At 40.5% G+C, this 20661-nt stretch overlaps 2 protein-coding genes across 2 annotated transcripts; both read right to left on the bottom strand.

Moving 5' to 3' along the window:
- Positions 1-2265: 2265 nt before the first annotated feature.
- b3gat3 (beta-1,3-glucuronyltransferase 3 (glucuronosyltransferase I)) lies at positions 2266-9313 on the bottom strand. The gene is made up of 5 exons (XM_017709915.2): positions 8731-9313; positions 6108-6276; positions 5635-5986; positions 3494-3784; positions 2266-3135 (listed from the first exon to the last, which is right to left on the bottom strand). Exons 1-5 carry the CDS (start codon positions 8810-8812, stop codon positions 3037-3039), a joined length of 993 nt encoding a protein of 330 aa, XP_017565404.1. The 5' UTR covers positions 8813-9313; the 3' UTR covers positions 2266-3036.
- Positions 9314-10366: 1053 nt separating this feature from the next.
- On the bottom strand, positions 10367-18892 carry naa40 (N-alpha-acetyltransferase 40, NatD catalytic subunit). The gene is made up of 8 exons (XM_017709914.2): positions 18539-18892; positions 17209-17304; positions 17048-17100; positions 16811-16906; positions 16327-16485; positions 15466-15549; positions 14467-14544; positions 10367-12162 (listed from the first exon to the last, which is right to left on the bottom strand). Exons 1-8 carry the CDS (start codon positions 18542-18544, stop codon positions 12018-12020), a joined length of 717 nt encoding a protein of 238 aa, XP_017565403.1. The 5' UTR covers positions 18545-18892; the 3' UTR covers positions 10367-12017.
- Positions 18893-20661: the final 1769 nt, after the last annotated feature.

Here is a 20661-nt window from a genome sequence, read left to right as displayed (position 1 = left end):
CTGTCAGCGTAGTGTCCAGAGGCTGGAGGCGCTACCAGGAGACAGGCAAGTACACCAGGAGACGTGGAGGAGGCCGTAGGAGGACAACAACCCAGCAGCAGGACCGCTACCTCCGCCTTTGTTCAAGGAGGAACAGGAGGAGCACTGCCAGAGCCCTGCAAAATGACCTATAGCAGGCCACAAATGTGCATGTGTCTGCACAAACAGTTAGAAACTGAGTCCATGAGGATGGTATGAGGGCCTGACGTCCACAGATGAGGGGTTGTGCTCACAGCCCAACACCGTGCAGGACGCTTGGCATTTGCCAGAGAACACCAGGATTGGCAAATTCGCCACTGGCGCCCTGTGATCTTCACAGATGAAAGCAGGTTCACAGTCTGGAGACACTGTGGAGAGCGATCTGCTGCCTGCAACATCCTTCAGCATGACCAGTTTGGCAGTGGGTCAGTAATGGTGTGGGGTGGCATTTCTTTGGAGGGCCACACAGCCCTCCATGTGCTTGCCAGAGGTAGCCTGACTGCCATTAGGTAACGAGATGAGATCCTCAGACCCCTTGTGAGACCATATGCTGGTGCGGTTGGCCCTGGGTTCCTCCTAATGCAGGACAATGCTAGACCTCATGTGGCTGGAGTGTGTCAGCAGTTCCTGCAAGATGAAGGCATTGAAGTTATGGACCAGCCCGCCCATTCCCCAGACCTGAATCTGATTGAGGACATCTGGGACATCATATCTCGCTCCATCCACCAATGCCACGTTGCACCACAGACTGTGCAGGAGTTGGCGGATGCTTTAGTCCAGGTCTGGGAGGAGATCCCTCAGGAGACCATCCGCCACCTCATCAGGAGCATGCCCAGGCGTTGTAGGGAGGTCATACAGGCACGTGGAGGCCACACACAATACTGAGCCTCATTTTGACTTGTTTTAAGGACATCACATCAAAGTTGGATCAGCCTGTAGTGTTTTTCCACTTTAATTTTGTGTGTGACTCCAGGCCTCCATTGGTTAATAAATTTGATTTCCATTGATGATTTTTGTGTGATTTTGTTGTCAGCACATTCAACTTTGTACAGAACAAAGTATTCAATGAGAATATTTCATTCATTCAGATCTAGGATGTGTTATTTGAGTGTTCCCTTTATTTTTTTGAGCTCTGTGTGTGTGTAAATATATATAATGTGTATTAAAATGTACAGAAGTGTGAGGAGGATGTGCAATGGTTCTTTTTAAACAACTGCAATACTCAATGTGATTCTCCTTCTACTGTAAGACTTAGGAAATGTTAGTCAGTTCCCCCCCCCCCCCCCCCAAGGCCTATGATTATATATATATATATATATAAATAAAACATTTTGCATACATCAAAAAATCAGTAATACATCAGTAAAAGCTGTATCAAAGAGCATTACTAAGCTTTAGAATGGACTAACACAGAGCACCTACAAAACACACTACACCACAGCAATCTGGAAAACAGAATACTGACGCTTATGTAAAACATCTTTTATTCTAAGGCATTTTCAAAAGAACTTTATAACATCACACCAACAGGTGGATGTAACAATACCAATATGAAGTACAAGACAAACATATAAAGGCATGAGGTACAGACGGAGAACTACTTATATTCTATAGAGTACAGAGTGCTATGGAAGATAAATATATATGAAACTGCATTCATATACACACACAGACCTATAAATACATACAACCAATCATAATAACCCAACACATACAATATTCATGATTTACAGCCAACAGGAAACAGCCCTGTCACATCAGGGAACAGACGTGTATAAATAAACAATGTGGTGAAGTTTCATGGCATGTACCAGACCTTCCTCTGCTGTGCACTTTCTCCATTTAGTTACACAGTGACATAATGACAAAAATCAATCCTAGATCCAGATATCACTGCAGAACTCCTGATCATGCAAACTGAGACTGTACAAAAAAAACTTCACACTTGTAAACATTTACTGTTCTTTCAGATATAAATAACACCATTCTACAGTATATACAACTGAAATGCAATCTCTGTTACAATAAGTATACAACACATCTTACGTCACATTTTTTTGTATGTTATGTCCCTTTTTTCATGCCTTCCTCTAAAGAACATATGAATTCAATATTATATTACATACAGTATGTTTATAATGCATAGATTTCTTCGCACTGTAGTGTGTCAGATTTTCAGTAGGGTACCATTCTTCCATTCATACTCACCACAGCCCCAAACCCCCCCACCCCCCCCCCCACCCCCATTAAGGCCAGAGTCCAGTGTGTTTGCAGGACGGGAAAAACTTGTATGAAACATAATACTTGTCATAATACTAGATCAGAGGTCATTGTTTACTTTCTTCAGGTCTTTTAAGACCATTTCAGATGTCATTAAATCATAAAAGGTACATTCAGTTCGATGAATACTGACTGCTGCAAATACAACAAGACTGACATTTCAGACCAGTGTGGTGGTCCATAGTATTTCTGACACTCTAGGACTAAAATGATCTTAGTCAATAAGATTCAAGACTTAATGCTGTTCTCTAATTTCACTAAACACTGTCAGAAAAAGGGTACTCTGGGTACATTTGTGTTCACAGAAAGTAATTTTTTCCTACATGTAGGTACAACAATGGTCCTATAGTCCAACTGTGTATCTTAAATGAGTTTTACAGGTTCACTACATTCCTCTTCCCAGGGGAAAGGTACACATTTTTTACCTTTTCATAGCCTAACATTTTAAAGAATAATAAAATAAAAGCCTGAGTTGAGACAGAGTTGAGTTAATGTAACATAAAAAATAATTCCCAATTATATGGGACTTTTTTTTTTTATAGTTCCCAAAGTAAAGGTACTGAAGACGTACCCTTTTTCCCCTCAGACTGTACACCTGAAAATGCACTAGAATTTTTAACAATAAAGAATTATTTAAACATGGCAATATGGTAAACCTCTTAGTCGTATTCTCATTTTAGCAGTCTGGAAGAATTTCAGACGTGTGTGTATGTGTGAATGTTTCTGGAGGGGATGGACTCACACCTCCACATTGGGATCTGATCCTAGACCCTGCTTTATGAGAGCCTCTTCCCTCTTCATCTTTGGCTTTTCCGTGCGAGTATGCCACACCAGCACCTGACAAGAAAACAAAACAAAACTGAAGGAATTAAAATATAGATTTTTCAGTTTTTTTCTCAGTGGTTATTAATAAACTTGTCAATATTTGCTAATTCACTTGCTAACAAGTATAGCAATACCTCATGAATCATTTCAACACAAAAAGAACAAACAAAAGGGAATCTTTTTCCTTTGCAATTTTTCAACTGCTCCCCAGGTACTTTGGAAACCACTGTTTAGACGATACCATCCAAAGCTAAAGTTCCATAATAACCACATTATACCACAAAGTATAAACAACTAAAAAGTAAACAGATTCAAAGTTACAAACTAAAATAATGTAAACTAAACAACAAACGGACCATGCAGGGCCTACCTTATTGCACATGTCAGCTTTGGGCTCCAGCTCCTCCATAGTAACCATGTTTTGCAAGAAGCTGCTTTCCAGGAAGCCAATCTGTGCATCACCATCAAACCGAGCTTCAGGGTTGTCCAGTACCAGTTTTAGGGAGACAGCAAAGCCAGCCATGTCGATCGGGAAGGGGCGACTGGGACGCCATCCAGTGTGGAACCGAACTACTTTCCCGTTCTCCACCACAGGCCGCTCAAACTTCATCCCCCCAACCAGTCCCACTGGCCAAACGGAGACCTTCACAGTGTATCGCATCTGAGACATTCATATTGGGAATGAAAGTAATAGCAATGAGTACTATAAATCAGCAATGTTTAGAAAAACTGTCAACTACTTTGAGCTTAAGCTCTGAAATGGAATGATGCACAGGGAAAATGTGTATTGTGGTCAGACAAGTTAACCTTTCAAAAGACAAGGATGAGCCAAAGAATAAAATGACCATCTACAGTGTTACCAGTGTGAAGTTCAAAAGAGTTGGTTATAGTACGGGCACGTGCCCATGGAATGGGTAACACGCACATCTGTGAAAGACAACTGTAAAAAGACCTATACACATTTTGGAACAATGTATGCTGCCTTCAGGATCTTTTTCAGAGACATGCATGCTTATTTCAACATGACTAAGCCCAGTCACATTCTGCAGGTGTTACAACAGCTCAGCTGTGTAATTACAGTGTGCATGTGTGACTGGCTTTCCTGCCTACTTGAAAACAGTGGATTATGAAGCGTAAAATACAATAATGAGCATTTGTGCAGATGAAGACCTGAATAACAAAGGACAGCCAAAAATTCACTTTCATAACTGGACCATGGTGTTTTCAGTTTCGAAATGAATTATAATTTCACATTTATTCAGTTTATTGGCCAAATACACAGCACTTTTAACATTTTTAAGCAGCTACATAAAAATACGAATCACTGCCTAAAAGGTGTACAACATACACTCTCCGAGCACTTTATTAGGAATACCTGTACACTAGTCGTGTGAAAGCAGTGGGTAACATGCAGATATGGGTCAGCAGCTTCAGGTAATGTTCACGTCAACCCAGAATGGGGAACAAATGTGATCACAGTGATTTTGACCACAGCATGATTGATTGTGCCAGATGGGCTGATTTGAGTATTTCTATAACTGCTGATCTCCTGGGATTTTAACGCACAACAGTAAAGAGTTTACTCAGAATGCAGTAAAGAAATAACATCCAGTGAGGCAGTTCTGTGGACAGAAATGTCTTGCTGATGAGAAAGGTAACCACTCTGTTCAATTGTGATGGCAAAAAAATAATCTCAGAACATACAGCACAACGGGCCTTGAGGCAGATGGGCCTCAACAGCAGATCACACTGGGTTCCACTTCTGTCAGCCAAGAACAGACAGCTGTGGGCACAAGCTCACCAAAACCGGACAGCTGAAGGTTATAAAAACGTAACCCGGTCTGATAAATCTCGATTTCTGCTGAGGCAAACAGATGGTAGAGGCAGAACTGACACCAACAGCATGAATCTATGGACCCAACCTGTGTGAAAAGTCCAGACTGGTGGAGGTTCTGTAGTGGTATAGGAAACGTTTTCATGGCACACCTATTAATAGTAATCAAACATTGCTTGAATGCCACAGCCTATTCAGGTATTGTTGCTGAGCATGTTCATCCCTTCATGGCCACAATTTACTCCACACAACATACTTCCAGTATGATATTGGTCCATTCCACATAGCAAAAGTCATCTCAAACTGGTTTAAAAATTTGGCAATTAGATCAGTGTTCTTCAGTGACCTGGCCAGTCACCAGTTCTGCATCCAATACAACACCTTTGTGATGTCGTAGAATGAGAGATTTGCAGCATGAATGTGCACCTGAAAAATGAGCAGGGATTGCACAATGCAGTCATGTCAAATGGACCAGAATCTTAAAGGAATTTTTCCAATATCTTGTAGAGTAAATGCTATGAAGAACTGAGGTTGTTCTGAGAACAAAGGGAGGCAATGCCCAGTATTAAAATGATGTTTCTAATAAAGTGCTTGCTTAGTGTCTATCTGCAGGTCACACAGAATACACCTCTGTATGATAGTAAAGTGAAGGTAGAACAAACTTAAGACTCACTCACCTCTTCAAAGAGCTGCAGGCTGTATGTGTTGTCATCATCAGCAAAATACACAACAGCGCTCTCAATAGTCGGTCCCTTCCCCCCAGCTGCAGCAGCCATTTCCCTCAGCCAGCGCAGGCCCTCATTCCTCTGCTCAGCTCCTCGAGGCTTTAGCCAGGTGGGGTCACCCTCCTGGAGTTTTCTCTCTTTAGGGGTTAGCATGTGGAGGTGGGTGTAAGTCAGACCAGAGGCAGCAAGAAAGTCTCTGACTAAAGGCGTCTTGTGTGGAGCATCCTCCACGAGGATCCAGTGAAGCTGAGGAACATGCAGGAACGTCTGGGACAAACGAGTGAGCTCAGCCTTCTGCACCAGTCTGGAACAGGAAGAGAAATGGACAAATGTTCAGAAAATAAATGAATGAAATGTATAATAATTGTATAATAACACTGTATGGATGTCAACAATTCCTTTTTTTTTAACATCGACCCTTATACCTTGCATAAGTAGGCGTTATTACATAGATGGTTGGCAGACTAGTTTTCTTGGAGGCTTTTGTTGGTTCTGACTTTCTCATTTGTTCGTGTAATTTATGCAGCTCGCCCCTCAATTGAGAGATGGTTCGATCTTTAGGCAAGTCATGTTCTCTACAGTCACAGCGCTGACCTAGAAAAAAGTGGCAAAATCTGTGAATGATTTCATAGAAATATGCATACACAATACAGTAAAGTGCAAAAGTCAAAGATGGCAATGTGCATATAACTGAAAATCACAGGACAAAAGCCTTAACAACTAAATATTGCCTTTATTACAACTTTCATTATTTTCTGGAGACTGCAGGGACATTTTTCCACACCTCCAACGCTCAGTATTTGAAGTTGGTCTATCAGACCTTTCACAGTTCTTAGGCATCCCATTTTCTTGATAATTTTTTAAACTCCAGTTTTCCAACTTCTCACTTCCTTTATTCAAGTGGGTTATCTTATATCGAATCATCTCAGAAATATTTCCTAAATAACATGTTCTTAATGGCCATGTTGACTGCAAATTAAATAAATGAAGGATGTCTCTTTACAGACATCCACTCACTCAACATTTCTTCATTATTAAAAGGAAGTCCTTGCATTTACAGGAGTAACAGCCTCTGCCCTTCTGGGAAGGCTTTACACTAGATGTTGGAACTTTGCTGTGAGGATTTGATTACATTCAGCCACAAGACCTTCAGTGACGTCAGATAAAGATGTTGGATGGTGCTTCATCACTCAAAAGAAAACAGTTGCTGTTTTGAAGGATTTGTACTTAACTGAAATGTAATAAAAAATACTATCACTCAATTTACATTTACAAAAAATAAATATATAAATAAACAAACATATAAATACTGTAACTCCACACACTTTCATGTTGACCCTCAAAGTACTCACTATAAATCTCAAAGGCCAGGAGACTCTTCACTTGATACGTTCTGTTTAATATTTGCATTAAATGTAAATGTGTCTGCCCATTACGATGCTAATTAATGTTTGTGCAAGGACAGGCTCCACACATTATTCTCTGTACCACACACAGAGTTTGTTAAAAGGGCTAATATACATCAGATAAAAACAAACAAAAACATGCCATGCCTCAATTTTATGTGTTAAAATATTTTATTTTTACTTTTTGATAATTTCACTTTTAATAAAATCAATTGTGACATGGTACTTTTTCTTAAGAACTATCTCTCTGTACATTTTCCATCCCTGGGCTTTGGGCATGGTGATTATAGCCTCATGGGCAGCTGCTCCAGAGCATCTCATTCTATTGTCAATGCTTTTCCATGGATATTATACAAGCTCTGCTTCAGCTTTCTCCCTTTTAGCATAAGAATTAATGAGCTTGGCTTAGATGCTTTCATTGGCCCAGAGTGCAACAAGGCCCTTGGTTTCAGGACAACTCCCGTCTTGTGTTTCCTCATTTACTGTCTCATCTACTTGACAGCACTTGGCAGATGCATTTCCGCTTAGCCTACATATTGGTGTGTACAAAATTAGAATAATGCATTCATTTCCATTTGTGTTGAATATGTTTAAGAATGTGTCCACTTCCAAATGTGGCTTAAGTGATCAGATATGATAACAGTATGTCTTGGGTGTGTTTGCTTGGAGGATGCTCTAGGATGAAGCAATCTGAACGAAACATGCAATGTGCTCCTCCGTATATGGAGCTTTGAACAAGCCAGGATGCCCCTGTGTGCGATAAGGTGGGACAGCTGTCGTGACATTTAACCTCTGTTTGCAACTTCTGGGTGCATACCCCCGTACCCCTTCACTCAGTCACTCGATTTCTTATAAGGATGGTGCTGTACAGTATTGACCAGCACGTCAAGGTATATACTGTATTCTTTTGGCTCAGAATGCTTCATCCTAATGAGAGTTACAACCAGAATAATCAGGGCCTCAGAGTGAATCTCTCTGTACAATATTTGTATGTTGAATAACTTACAATAATAAGTCATTCAACATAACTAATTTTGCTCTCTTTGCAATGACACATGCAGTCAGTTTTTTTAAGTACGCCTCATTGCACTCAGAAAAGAGTATCATGTAGTTCACGATATTTTAAAATACTGTCACACTCCTCACCCTTACTCTGGTCATATAGCGTAGTTAGAGTTGTCAAATCGGCCAAGTAAAACTGCTGGACACTAGATCAGTCGCTTGATTATTTGCTAAATTCAGTGGTTGAGTCAATATGCTTACAGTGCAGTCTAAGGTGGGTGTCAGCTCAGCTACAGGGCCTAATCTTCTCAGTTATGTTGCAGATCTGCCTAGTGCCTAAAAATGTCACCAGCAGTGCACATTTCCCAAACAGCTGTCCCTCCTCTGTGGATAATCTGAACTAATCAAGCCCATTCTTTGTTTACAGAGGGTGTGAGTGGATAAAAAGAAGTTGTTCAGAAGAAATACTAACATGTGTAAATTGGATTCCTGAACAGGAATGGAAATATTATTTTTTCCTGGATGTTTAACCTAAAAACCTGGGCAGACTGGGAAAATCCTTTATGGATGGCAATCTTAATGCTGTTAAAACACTGAGTGAAATGTGAGATGCAAGTGTAGTGAGATGTACCAGTCTTACCTAACTGCATCAGTGCATAGACGAGCCCCATCAGAGACACCATGAAGTAGAGCAGGAACACAGTCTTAAGTTTGAGCTTCATTTTTGCAGCTGAACTGCTGACTTAATGCTGAGGACACCGAGGACACTGAGGACAGCGAGGAGACTGAGGACAGCGAGGAGAGAGCGCAGGTATTTCTTTTGAGTGACTCTGGATTAGTGGGAGTGTCCCAAAGCAAATCATGATGGCATGGCGACCAGCTTCAATCTGTCATAAACGCAATTATGCGAAAAGGCCGGTAAACGGCGAGCTCGTGGTATCCAGAGAGCGAGCAGTGTGAGCCTTCACAGCTGTGACAGTGCTAACAGTGCTAACAGTGAGCCCACTGACCAGCAGCTGGCGGTCAGCGACACCTCCTAACGCAACGTTACCGTTTGCCTCCTCAAACCAGTCCAGACAGTGTAATAAGCTCTTCCAGTTCTTCTTCATTTTGTGCAAGACCAGCCATAAAGCTCCGGGACTGTCATCGCAGCAGAATCGGCTCTTACGGAGCGCCAGCGTTTTCCGCCGTGGAGCAACATTCATTACATTCCCCTGAACGAGAGGCGACGCGCTGTAGTTCCGCCAGAGGGGTAAAAACAGTCGTGGAGAGAAACTGCTCCAAGGGGAAGTCAACCGACTTTTCAAAATACCTGCATATTTCAATCGTCTGAATGGCCATACAGACGTATTTGATGTGATATGATGAACTGAAGAGATATTTATCTACTCACTCAGATTTCGTTAAAGTGCAGGTGAAAGGAACCAGAGGTCTCAACGTCTAACTACAACACAAAGCCATTTTATTTATTATCCAGAGTGTTGCTACACGTGTCGTCTCAGTTTTCATAAGTACTGTTAAATGTTCTCTAGCGTTACTCATCCGACCACTGACACCTACGAGCTATACTTCAATGGAATTCCCTTCCGAATGAAATGTGGTTACTGTGACAAAATCTCACCTAAAGAAAAGAATATCGAGCCAATAACATACTTGAGGAAAAAGTACCTGTATTGAAAAATGCTGACGTAAAAGCAAGAAGTGCTTTGACAAGTTTTCTTGGTTTTAAGGAAAAAGAATAAAAATAATACAAGTGAACTTGTCTGAGTGGTAAAAAAAGGGGAGCTGTGACATTTGTAAAGAGAGCATTCAAGGTCTAAATAAAATGTCATTTTTTTGTTCTTTCTTTTTGAGCAAGAGTACAAGTATTCAAGTTGAAAAATTAAATAAACAAGAAAATAGTTCAAGTGGTAAAAAACCTTCCAGGATAATACTTATGACAATAAGTTCTGACACCATGAACTTTCTAAAGGTCATTTTCTACCTTGTGTGGGTTTACGTACCAAAAACCCAAAAACCTAATTAATTTTTACTTTCTCACTTTACCTCTTTATTCCTTAGGATTTAACAGACCGTTTTAACTTTCTGTAAGACACACACACAAAGAGCTGTTTTTGAGCTTGTTTTCCACGTCTGGTCCAACTTTCACACCAATGTGTTCTTAAATTCTCTTAACAATAGAGGAAAACTCAGTTTTCAATGGCATGCCTCCTGTAAGACATCTTCTCGAACATATAGTCCATATTTGTTTTTATTTGCAATGAAAATTAAGCAACTCCAAGTCAAACAAGTTTCCTTTATTTGCGGCATTCAAATAAAACACTGAAAGCTGAAATGACTTTTCCCTTTCCGCATCAACAACAAAGCACAAGACAGGAATACTCATTTCTCAAACGTCTGGTCACTTCAGTTTTTCGATGTCATTCCCCCCAAAAAGACTTTTGTGAAGGCAAATAAATTGAACAAGGCAAATAGATTATATACACAGCTCAGAAAAAATATGGATATACAGAAATGATTTGATAAAAGAATGCTATGATGCTTAATATAAGGAAAAAAAGAAAAAAGTACTTTTCTACACTAAAGGTCCATTGCAACACACACATCAACCCCTTCATCAGATAAGATAGAGAACATCGACATCATCCTTTAACACCAACCCCTTATATAGAGCCATTATAAAACATTTGTTATAGGTTTGATTTAGTTGAATGACCTGAGACAGACTAGTTTGAGTGATTATAAAGAATACAAAGCCACTGTATTCAGTTTCTTGAAGTAATACAACGTGTAGCAAGCTCCTTGCATTTCGTTAAAATATATGTACGAGTACCCTGAAAGAGCAGTAAAGTGGCAGTAAGGACCAGTGTGACATTCACTTAAACTCACTCAAAAAACAAAAACAAAAAGATCAGCAACCTGGGAGACAGCAAACAGCAGGCTGAAAAGCGTAAAATCCAGCCTTGAGTTCTGTTGTGATTATCAGGACAGGATGTGCTGATCCAAGAACAAACTCACCATGCTTGTTCCTGAGGTGAGAAGAGGTCATTACACAGAGCTGTCACAGTAGCCATTACTGCCATCTCCGTTGTTCTTAATGAAACAGAAGATGAAATACAGTTCTTGTACCTCCGATTTCAGGCTAAAACTAAGAACAGGTGCAAGGAGGAACCTTCATAGATGCCACTGCTTTGAGAGATCTAATCTAAGGCCAAGTTCAGTCATCACTCCATAGCTGTAACTTCACCATGCCTCATTCATACATCTTTAGAATGACTTAGGAGCACCATTTGTATCATGTATCTAAAAAGACATACAAATTCTCACTCTCCACTATAGAGCACGGAGCCACCACAGAGCACCTCCTCCTACAAATGCTGCACTTTTTCACATTGATTCAAAGAAAAACTAGTAAAATCATGGCCAACACAGAGGTAGAAAAGTAAAGCAATCGTGGCCTCAAAACCAAAAAAAAAAAAAAAAAGAACCACCCAAAACAGTCTCTGGTGCAACGGATTTATACTTGAATCATATACAAACTTTTTTTGCAAGGTTTGACCGAATTAAATGCAAATAAAACATCTGAACACTGGAAATGGATTGATCATCACCCACCTTAACATTATTTCTTTCTCCAGTACCTTATAAACTATAACCTACTGAAAAATTTCACCTCAAAATCTGAAGTCAAATGGGAACGTTGATATCCTGAAAGAACATTTTCTTAAATGCTTGCTTGACTGAAATCAACCAAATATCAGAGGCACTCTGACAGGCTCCTGTCTAGCATCCTGCACTCTTGCAAAGAGAGTGACTGAACTAGGCTTAAGGGCGTTTTATATGGAGGTAAGTTGGGGCAAAGAGGTGATTGCTGATTGAAGTGTAGGATGAGGAGTGTTTCTGTAACAAAGGAGGAAGGGTCTGCACCTAATGGCAGCAGCCTCCACAGTGGCTGCCAGCATGCGCGTGACCTGAGGACTCGCCATATTTTGTTCGTCGACTCAGAATCTCATAGGAACAGTCGTCTCCACAGCAACCAGACATACTGGGCGAAGTGTCGTCGATCTCAAATCTGAGGCAGAGAAGGACACTGATTATTCACACACAAATGGTGTCTTAGCACTGCCAGGACATTGGAAACACCTACTCTTAACCACTCTTAAATAATCACAGTGAAAGTTTTGTCTCAGTCTTTAGCGTTACCTCTTTGAAACATAAGGATCAAATTTTAACAAATATTCCCTGTATTTTAGAGCAACTGTTCTCAAATCAATCCTCAGAGACCCCCAAACGGGCTATGTTCTTTTACTCCAACCCAACTGGCAAAACACAGGGTCAGAGAAAAAATGTGGACCATGTAGGGGTTACTAAGGATCAGTTTGTGAACCCGTTTAGTGGACTGCAAGTCAGCCAAATTTACATAAATCTATTGACATCAGTTTGAGACCCATTAAAAATGTTGTACTTTTTGGGCAGGATCAGTTTTACACGGGGAGGTGGGGTAATGTAAATTTACCACAGGATGTAATCTTTAAGACTGTTTCACAAAGGAAAAGAAATGACGATTTAAGTTTCAGAGATGGGAATGGCTCAACTTACATGCTGCCTTCACTGGCAGCAAATTTTTTTTTTTTAAAATAGAACAGGTCATCAAAACATTTAGTTTGGCTATTATTTCAATTACACTAACCATGTATGTTGTCTTATGTGAATGCAGTGTGATATTAGGTTGTACCATTATGCTGTATTGGAGTCACACAGGGGTAGGACGAAACATCGGTTTGTAGATTTTGAAGATGTAAATGTTGAGTGCCTCCATACTTAAGAAAAAAATAAAAGCAAAATCTGTACATACTTGTATATATCTGTATATTTGTATAAAAAAAGTTTACCAACATGTCAATTCACATGGGATTAAAATATCCTGGGGTTACTCCTACACTTCATTTTACAAAAATTCAAAAGGTGCCCGGATCTTTCCTGAAGCTGGAGCACACAGCCTGTGTGTAAAACTGACTTATATGGCAAACGCAGACGGGCCTAAAATCTAAGAAACGTAAGTAAAAATTACATCAACTCAACTCCCCAAGTAAAACTAACAGTGGTGGAAAGTAACTGATTACATTTACTGTTGTTGCAGTACATGTTTGCACCTTGTCCATAAACACTTTAAAAAGAGAACCCATGATACTCAGTCAAGAGACCATTTTGTTTTTCTCTTTATGGTAGTAGAGTTAGTCCGTTTGTTTATTGCTGTTTAGCTCTTAAGTTATGCACAGCTGCACACGCCCATCATGCTACTGCCACTAACCATACCAAATACATTTACCTTGTTACAACCCCAAATTATAATTATTCCTGCTTCCTTCAGAGGAAAGACTTGATGCGAATAAATGAAATGCATCAGCAGTGGGGTTCAGGTTGAGCGAGTTTCTAGATCTTGCTTAAAATTCACCCTAATAAAAATTCCAAAAGTGTTTCAGTACTACGTTTCTGGTCATTCACTTGCTCCCTGATTCACCATATGCCGGGTTATGAAGTGTTTGGTTTAAAATTCACTCTGCTGCAGATACCTGTAAAGACCAATAAAGACATGTGAGACAGTTTCACAGGTAACCAGTGGCGGTTTACTTTGGACGAGTTGTTGTTTGTTTTCTCCAAACTATCCTCATTCTGTCACTCTTGTCTTGGACATCTTTATCTACCTCCTAGATTTTTTCAACAATTTTTCTTCATGAATGTGTATTCCTTAGTCATCCATGACTGTTGTTTTCTGCTGACACTTGTTTGGACTCCATGTTGTGAGGCAACAGGCTCCAGATGCAAATGCCAAACCTAGAATCAGCTCTAGACCTTTTGTTGGATCTCATTCATATGAATTATTGATACAATGACTCAGGTTGCCAAGAAATAACTGAGCAGCTAATTGTCCAATTACAAAGCGTACCCTAAAAATTAAGAGTCCCGTAGTAGTCCCATGATGGGGAACTTTCACCTCTGCATTTAACCAATCCGTGCAGTGAAACACCACATACACACTAGTGAGCACACCCACATTAGGGGCAGTGAGCACACTTGCCCAGAGCGCTGGGGAGCAGTTGGGGGATAGGTGCCTTGCTCAACGGCACTTCAGTCATGGCTCAGGGGATCGAACTATCAACCTTCCAGTCACAAGGCTGGATTCCAAACCTCCAGCCTACAACTGCTCCCCACAAGTGGAAGCAATATGTATAAAAAGGGCCATCACTTCCATATAGATCACCCAATACAGGTGTGAATAAATCTTTCAAATGGGAGTTTGCAGTACATAGCATGGTGACACAAACAAAGTTATCCAGAACAGAGGCAACCGACAAGCAAAACAGCCTCAACTTACTGTAAGGCCTCCCGAAAGAACTGGTAGGCCCCATGGTTGTGTTTGAATACTGTCAGCATGACCTTCTTCATCTGTGTACTGAAGTAAGAGAGGAAAGTAAAACAGAGCAAATCAGAAACCTTGGGAATAGACATATATGAGAAGCATGTTTATTAGGAAAAACAATTTTGGACTTGAACACCCAAAAACCTGGGTTTTGCTTGAAAATTCATCTTGAGTCCAAACTAGCAACAGAGGGGTTCTCTGAAAACTTGCTCACTAGAACAAGCTTAACACAATCAAATTTTGGTATGAAGTAGTGCAGTTAATTGAAAGTTAGGAAAGATTTTACATTACTTAAAATAACCGCTGCTGAATAAAAGGTTGCGTCATGCTACATCTTGGAACTGATCCAACTAATCAATTACTTCTGCCGTAAATTAGCAGAGGTCACAAATTGTGACACTGCAAGAAAATATTTAGGACCAGGGTGGGTAACCACTGGACTAGACTGTGATGCGTTGATAATTAATAAATGTGACTTGAACCGTGAAACTAAAACAAAGAAAACTAATACAAAGCCAAGGTTTTATCTACTAAATATGGGTAGAAGGTACTTGAAGTCTTAAATATAGTATGAAACTCATGACAAATAGCATAAAACCTTAGGTTAATATAATACTAGGTCACAATACAAGCCATCATTTTAATCACTTACAGTAATCTTACTGGCAAGAAACATGAATCTGCAGTACAGCACCCAAACTATAACCTGCAGTGCTTACACCTAGTCTGAGTTTTACATATTGAAGAATGATTTAATCTCTGAACTAAGTATAATGCTTCTCAGTTTTGTGAGTGGGATTATGACTGATTAACATGCTCTCTGACTGCAATTTCCAGAATATCATATCAATTTAGCACAGCTAAACAATTTGTTTGTATTTATTAACTGTTTATTTGAGTTTTCAGAGACTATACTATCATCTAACAACACTTGTCATATGTGGGGCCTTTTACCTGTTGGCGATGAGCTGTAGAATTTGGATGAGAAACTTCCCCAGACCTTTCCGTCTGACCTTGCTCTCCAACTGGACTTCATAGCTGAGGGAAAAGTCTGACTGTATTAGTCGAACATACTGTGTCAAACAACTGTTGTCTGATTTTGAAAGTAACAAAAAACAAACAAACAAAAAACAACAACAACACAGCAGCAAAATATTCTATTCTATGTGTAAAATGAATACAATTGTATATTAATAGTCATATCAAAGACCCCGTTTAGACCTGGTCGCTTCATGTCTTGGGTATTTCACTTATGTCAAGATAAGGCCAAGCCACGTAACAAAGCAAGTGAAAACGCACCCGAGATGCATTTAAAACAGATAAGAATCTTAACGCTCAAACCACTTCAGGAGGTGGCCTGAGACGCATTTGGGCCACAAGTTACAGCAGTGTATACACATTCGTCTCTTCAAGACAGATTTAACAACCAAAGCCCCCCCCAGTACAACTGAAACTCCTCCCCATGCTGTGCACCAGGCATGTGACCCGTGTCGGTGAGGAAGATAAAAGTGCAGGATGCACATGGTTGTGGACAAGATGAAACTAAATGCTTAACAGTGATACGGACAGACATAGCAACCATCTTAAGCACTTTATCTACCTTTAGGCTGAAACGATAAACAACTGGTAATTGGCTTACATGTAACAAGCAGATCTGCCCATTTCATCCCATATAGCAAACAGATTTCAGTCCAACTAATGCATCTGTCTACCAAGTGTAAATACATGTAGCTAAAATCTAATCAGGATACAATCCAGATACTAGTTACATAAAGTGACCAGGTGCAAACAGGGTCAAAAACAAAAAAACCTTACCAATATAACACTTCGTCACCACATTCAACATCAAAACGAAAATGAGAGAAAGCAACAGGTGTGGATTCAGCATCACGGGCCAGGAGATACCACGCCCGCTCGTCCTTCATCTCCTCCCTCTTCTCACGCTCCTTCCACCCCCACTCACTCTGTTCATATCTGTTTGTAAAATGTGCAACACCTGCATTAAAACACTAGCATCCATCAGTGACGCACTACAGACGTGCACAGAATTGCCTGCATGACTGCAGTAAGCAAATAAGGAATTCTAACAGGAAAGTGATATGCAGCAACAGCTTACAAAGCATGAAAGCTAACAGATTTGAGACTAATATATGAAGTGTGTAGTCACAGAAGATCTGTTTTCACATTGAGTTTACAGCAATCTAATAATGATCACTAGACCTCTTACAGTCAAGAAACTTTAGCTGAAGATTAATAAAAAAAAAATTCTTTAACAATTCTCTGTGAGCCTAATACCTACAGCGTCTGCATGTTGGCTCTGGTCAGCTCATAGGCCCACTCCACAGTGATGGAAGACAGTGTGGACACCCGCTTGCACTCAATATCCAGATTTAACCTGCCACGGAACAATAGAAAAAAAAAAAAAAAAAAAAAAAAAAAAACCATAACAGCTGTCAGTAAGCCCTAAAGCCTTAAAAAAAAGACAAAAAAAAAAAAACATCTCAGAAAAATGACAAAGCCCAATCTGACAACTTACCCACGCCTATCATACTTCTTAAACACTGGAAAAGCAGCCAGAGGGTCATCAAGCTGCAGGGTCAAATAACGTTAAGATCAAAATGACAAGAACACACAATTCCAGTTCTAAATACAGCTGTAAATATGTTCAACTCTGGTGATTTAGGGAAGATTTTGAACCTTATTGGCTGCATCCACTTTAGCGCACACAGCATCCATGGCTGCCCTTTCTTCAAGCCTTCTCTGCTTCTTCTCTTTTGCTCGATTTGACTTTCTCTGAAGGCATATCAAATAAGAAAGAGGGAAACTATCAAACATTAATTGTGAATGAGCCTCAAACAGACAAGAGAAACATTCAACTTCATATAAGGTGCTGTATTAAAAAATGTCTTGGGAAAAAGACACTCCACCCTGTTTTAATGCTGCTTAAATGTGCATGTTTTCTTTCTGCAAAACTCCTAGTTTCCATGTCAATGCAAGAGATTCCAGACCAATTTCTTTTTATCTATCACATGGGAATGCATATTAGAAGCAAAAACAAGTCAGGGGTAAGCAGCAGAGCAAACCCAGGCGACCAGTGCCTGCTAGAAGTTGGGGGGAAGGATGTAGTGTCAAAGGGACATGCTCTTTAGCCTACTTAGCCAGGACCATACTCCTGCTTCATTTCTGAGGTGGTTTGTGAATAGAGACCCAGATTCAGAGACTCGCGTTATCTGGCTTTTGTATCATGATGACATTAAATTACAGAAACACAGTATTTACTGTTTATCGTTTTCTCCAGCGTTTCTACGGGAAGAGGGGCCTATAACATGCAGGAAACTGATAGGAAACCAGATAGGGACAAAAAAGGAACTATGAAAGAGAAGTTGACTCTAAACTATCACATACAGGCTCTCCTTCTTAAACTACATGATGTGTAGCCAACAATATTGAAAATAAAGGCAGGTTGGGCCGGTGGAGTGTCCATTATGGCGGCCCACATGTTCAGCTCTCGCTGCTGCTGCTTCCAGCCATGCCACTTGCTAGCTGACGTTAAATTCCTGGCCTGGCTTGAGTTACATTACAAGTCTACTACTGAACAAAGTGCAGTAATACACAATCTGTACAGCCACCATTCCTCTGCCTGAGCAGTTAGCCAGAAGGTTTGTTTGCCACTACAGCGTCGGTCTGTGAGAAATGGCGCAAACGGTGCCGACAGCAGCTCTTTGACGGCCAGACGAGCAGCAGCGAGAACCGTCCCTCACTAAGAGGAAAACGCTGGGCATCCCTGATCGATGCTGAGGATTACACCAGGCCTAACTGCTCGTGGTTAGCCAACGAGCGCTCGATCTCCATCGCCATATATATCCCTCTGTCTCTCACTCTCTCCCTTCACCCCTCCACATTGCTCTCCTCATGTTTCCACTCGCTCCCAGCGGACGATCAGCACTTGGTGCGCTCCGCTGCGAGTCTTTGTTCAAACTGCGGCACGAAAAGAGAAGCTAGCAGCAAAAACGTAAACAAAACTCACCCCCATTTCGCAGACTTTAAAACGACCGCCTCGGAGAAACTTAGGCTACGTGCTATCAACTGCCTTAGGAAGTTGGCTCGCTAGAAACCCGTGTCCGAGGAGGAGGAGACGGGCTTTGATGCACAGGATGGTAAAATGCTAGTTAGCTAACGAGCAAGCTAACTAGCCCACAGTAACAAAACAACGAGCTACGCTCGAATCGCGAGCCCGGCTAGATCAACACACACACACACACGACATCAGCTCGCATGCTACTTTTATTGGCCTTTTCTTTCTCTGGCAGATTGGCGCCAAACAGCGGAGATAATTATGTTCTGCTCTTTCTTCCTTTTCCTTCTCTCTCTCTCTCTCTCTCTCTCTCTCTCTCTCTCTCTCTCTCTCTCTCTCTCTCTCACACACACACACACACAACGGTCTTAGGGAAATGACGACATGGTTTGGGGCCATGAGTTCTCTTCATGTTTCCCCTCACTGAGCTGTACAGGTGAGAGGAGGGGAGCCTGCTGACGGCGGCACCGACACGTTTCGATGATTAAATATGGTCACATCTGACTGTTTTCACAGATACTGTGTGGCTGGAGCTTAAAGTGTTGAACACATTCACATTCAGTATCAGATTCAAGGTCTTTTCATCTCCAGTGGCCACACAACAGGACTACCTGCATATTCCGAAGCACAGCCTGTGCACATTTTCCAAATCGTGTCTGTAGAAATTTATGTATCATTTAAAGCTTTACATTACTGTACTACACTATACTGTAGTATCTCTCTCTCTCTCTCTCTCTCTCTCTCTCTCTCTCTCTCTCTCTCTCTCTCTCTCTCAGTGATTTTTAGATGTTTGTACACAGGTTTGATGTGAAAAGGTGAAAAGGTAGAGAAACTGGTGAATAGAAAATATTATGTTAGGTCAGAAATATTCAGTTTTATGTGGGTACTATTTTGCCTCTCAACTCCCTGCATGTATTCCTTTGCAACTAATGCAAAAAAGAAATATATGTACAAAATGCATGTATACATATATGGTAAAACTATGTCTCAGGCGTAAGATATATTGGAAGCCATTTAATGTTATAACGTTGTGAGGTAGCTTTTAGAGCCAAAAAGCATCAGACGTCTCTTTACTATCACAACCACAGTGAACAATTCTTAGGTTTAATAAGAGCACTAGATATGCATTTCCTGAAGGAACTGCAAGAGTGCTTGAAAAGAGCTGCAAGTGTGTGTTTCTGTTTGTTTCTGTGTAGGTGAACAACACCTCCTTAGGTATGTATGTGTGTGTGTGTGTGTGTGTATGTATGTGAGCACATAGAAAGGGATGATTCTTTATTTTCACAATGCATAATATATCCAGACCTATCACAGCTTGTAGAATCCCTTTTATTATGCAATATAGGATTTGTAGTGTAATGTAAGTCAAGGAAGTGAGATGGCCGAAGTGTGATTCTGTTTTCAGTGAGCTATTTTCCTGTGGATCCTGAAGAATGCTTTGGATCAATGTGCTCATCAAATATCCACCGATGGCACTGTTTTAGCAGTGTTCTAGTTAGTTCAGGACTTCAAAAGAATTTCAGAGTCTTTAGGACATCAGTCTCTCAGCATCATGTATGATTATGACCAAATAACCAACAAGTTGTGATGACAAACTCCAGCCGCAATTCTTTGTGGTTTAAAGACAGTAGACAATTTCTCCTGGTAAGTTTCCACTATTGCTTGTTTAAAGGGAATTTTTTTCAACATTTCTAAATAATTCAATTTTTAGGATGAAAACAAAGTCTTTCACATTTGATGTGAAATGCGATGTCCTAGACAAACTTGATGAGTCAGAATTGTTCAAAGAGGTGATAAGAACTAGCTGTTTAAACCTCTAAAAGCTCCCTCACAGAAAGTCATTACGTGACGCAGTTATGAATTTGTAGCCTGATGCTTCAGACATTCTTTCAAAAATCCATGAATAGCAATAAAGCACATACAAGGCACAGTACCAATAGAAACTGTCTTGTTTGAGATTTACTTCTGTTTTACTGTTTTGGTATCAGCACTACATTTAAAAACTGACACATGTTGACACATGTTGGTTCCCTGATTGTTTTGAATAAGAAATGTATTTGTTTGCCCATGCACCG

Source organism: Pygocentrus nattereri, chromosome 2 (genome assembly GCF_015220715.1).
Source record: "Pygocentrus nattereri isolate fPygNat1 chromosome 2, fPygNat1.pri, whole genome shotgun sequence".
Taxonomy (NCBI): domain Eukaryota; kingdom Metazoa; phylum Chordata; class Actinopteri; order Characiformes; family Serrasalmidae; genus Pygocentrus; species Pygocentrus nattereri.
The sequence above is the reverse complement of the archived record's forward strand: the minus strand, read 5'-3'. Positions and strand labels throughout refer to the sequence as shown.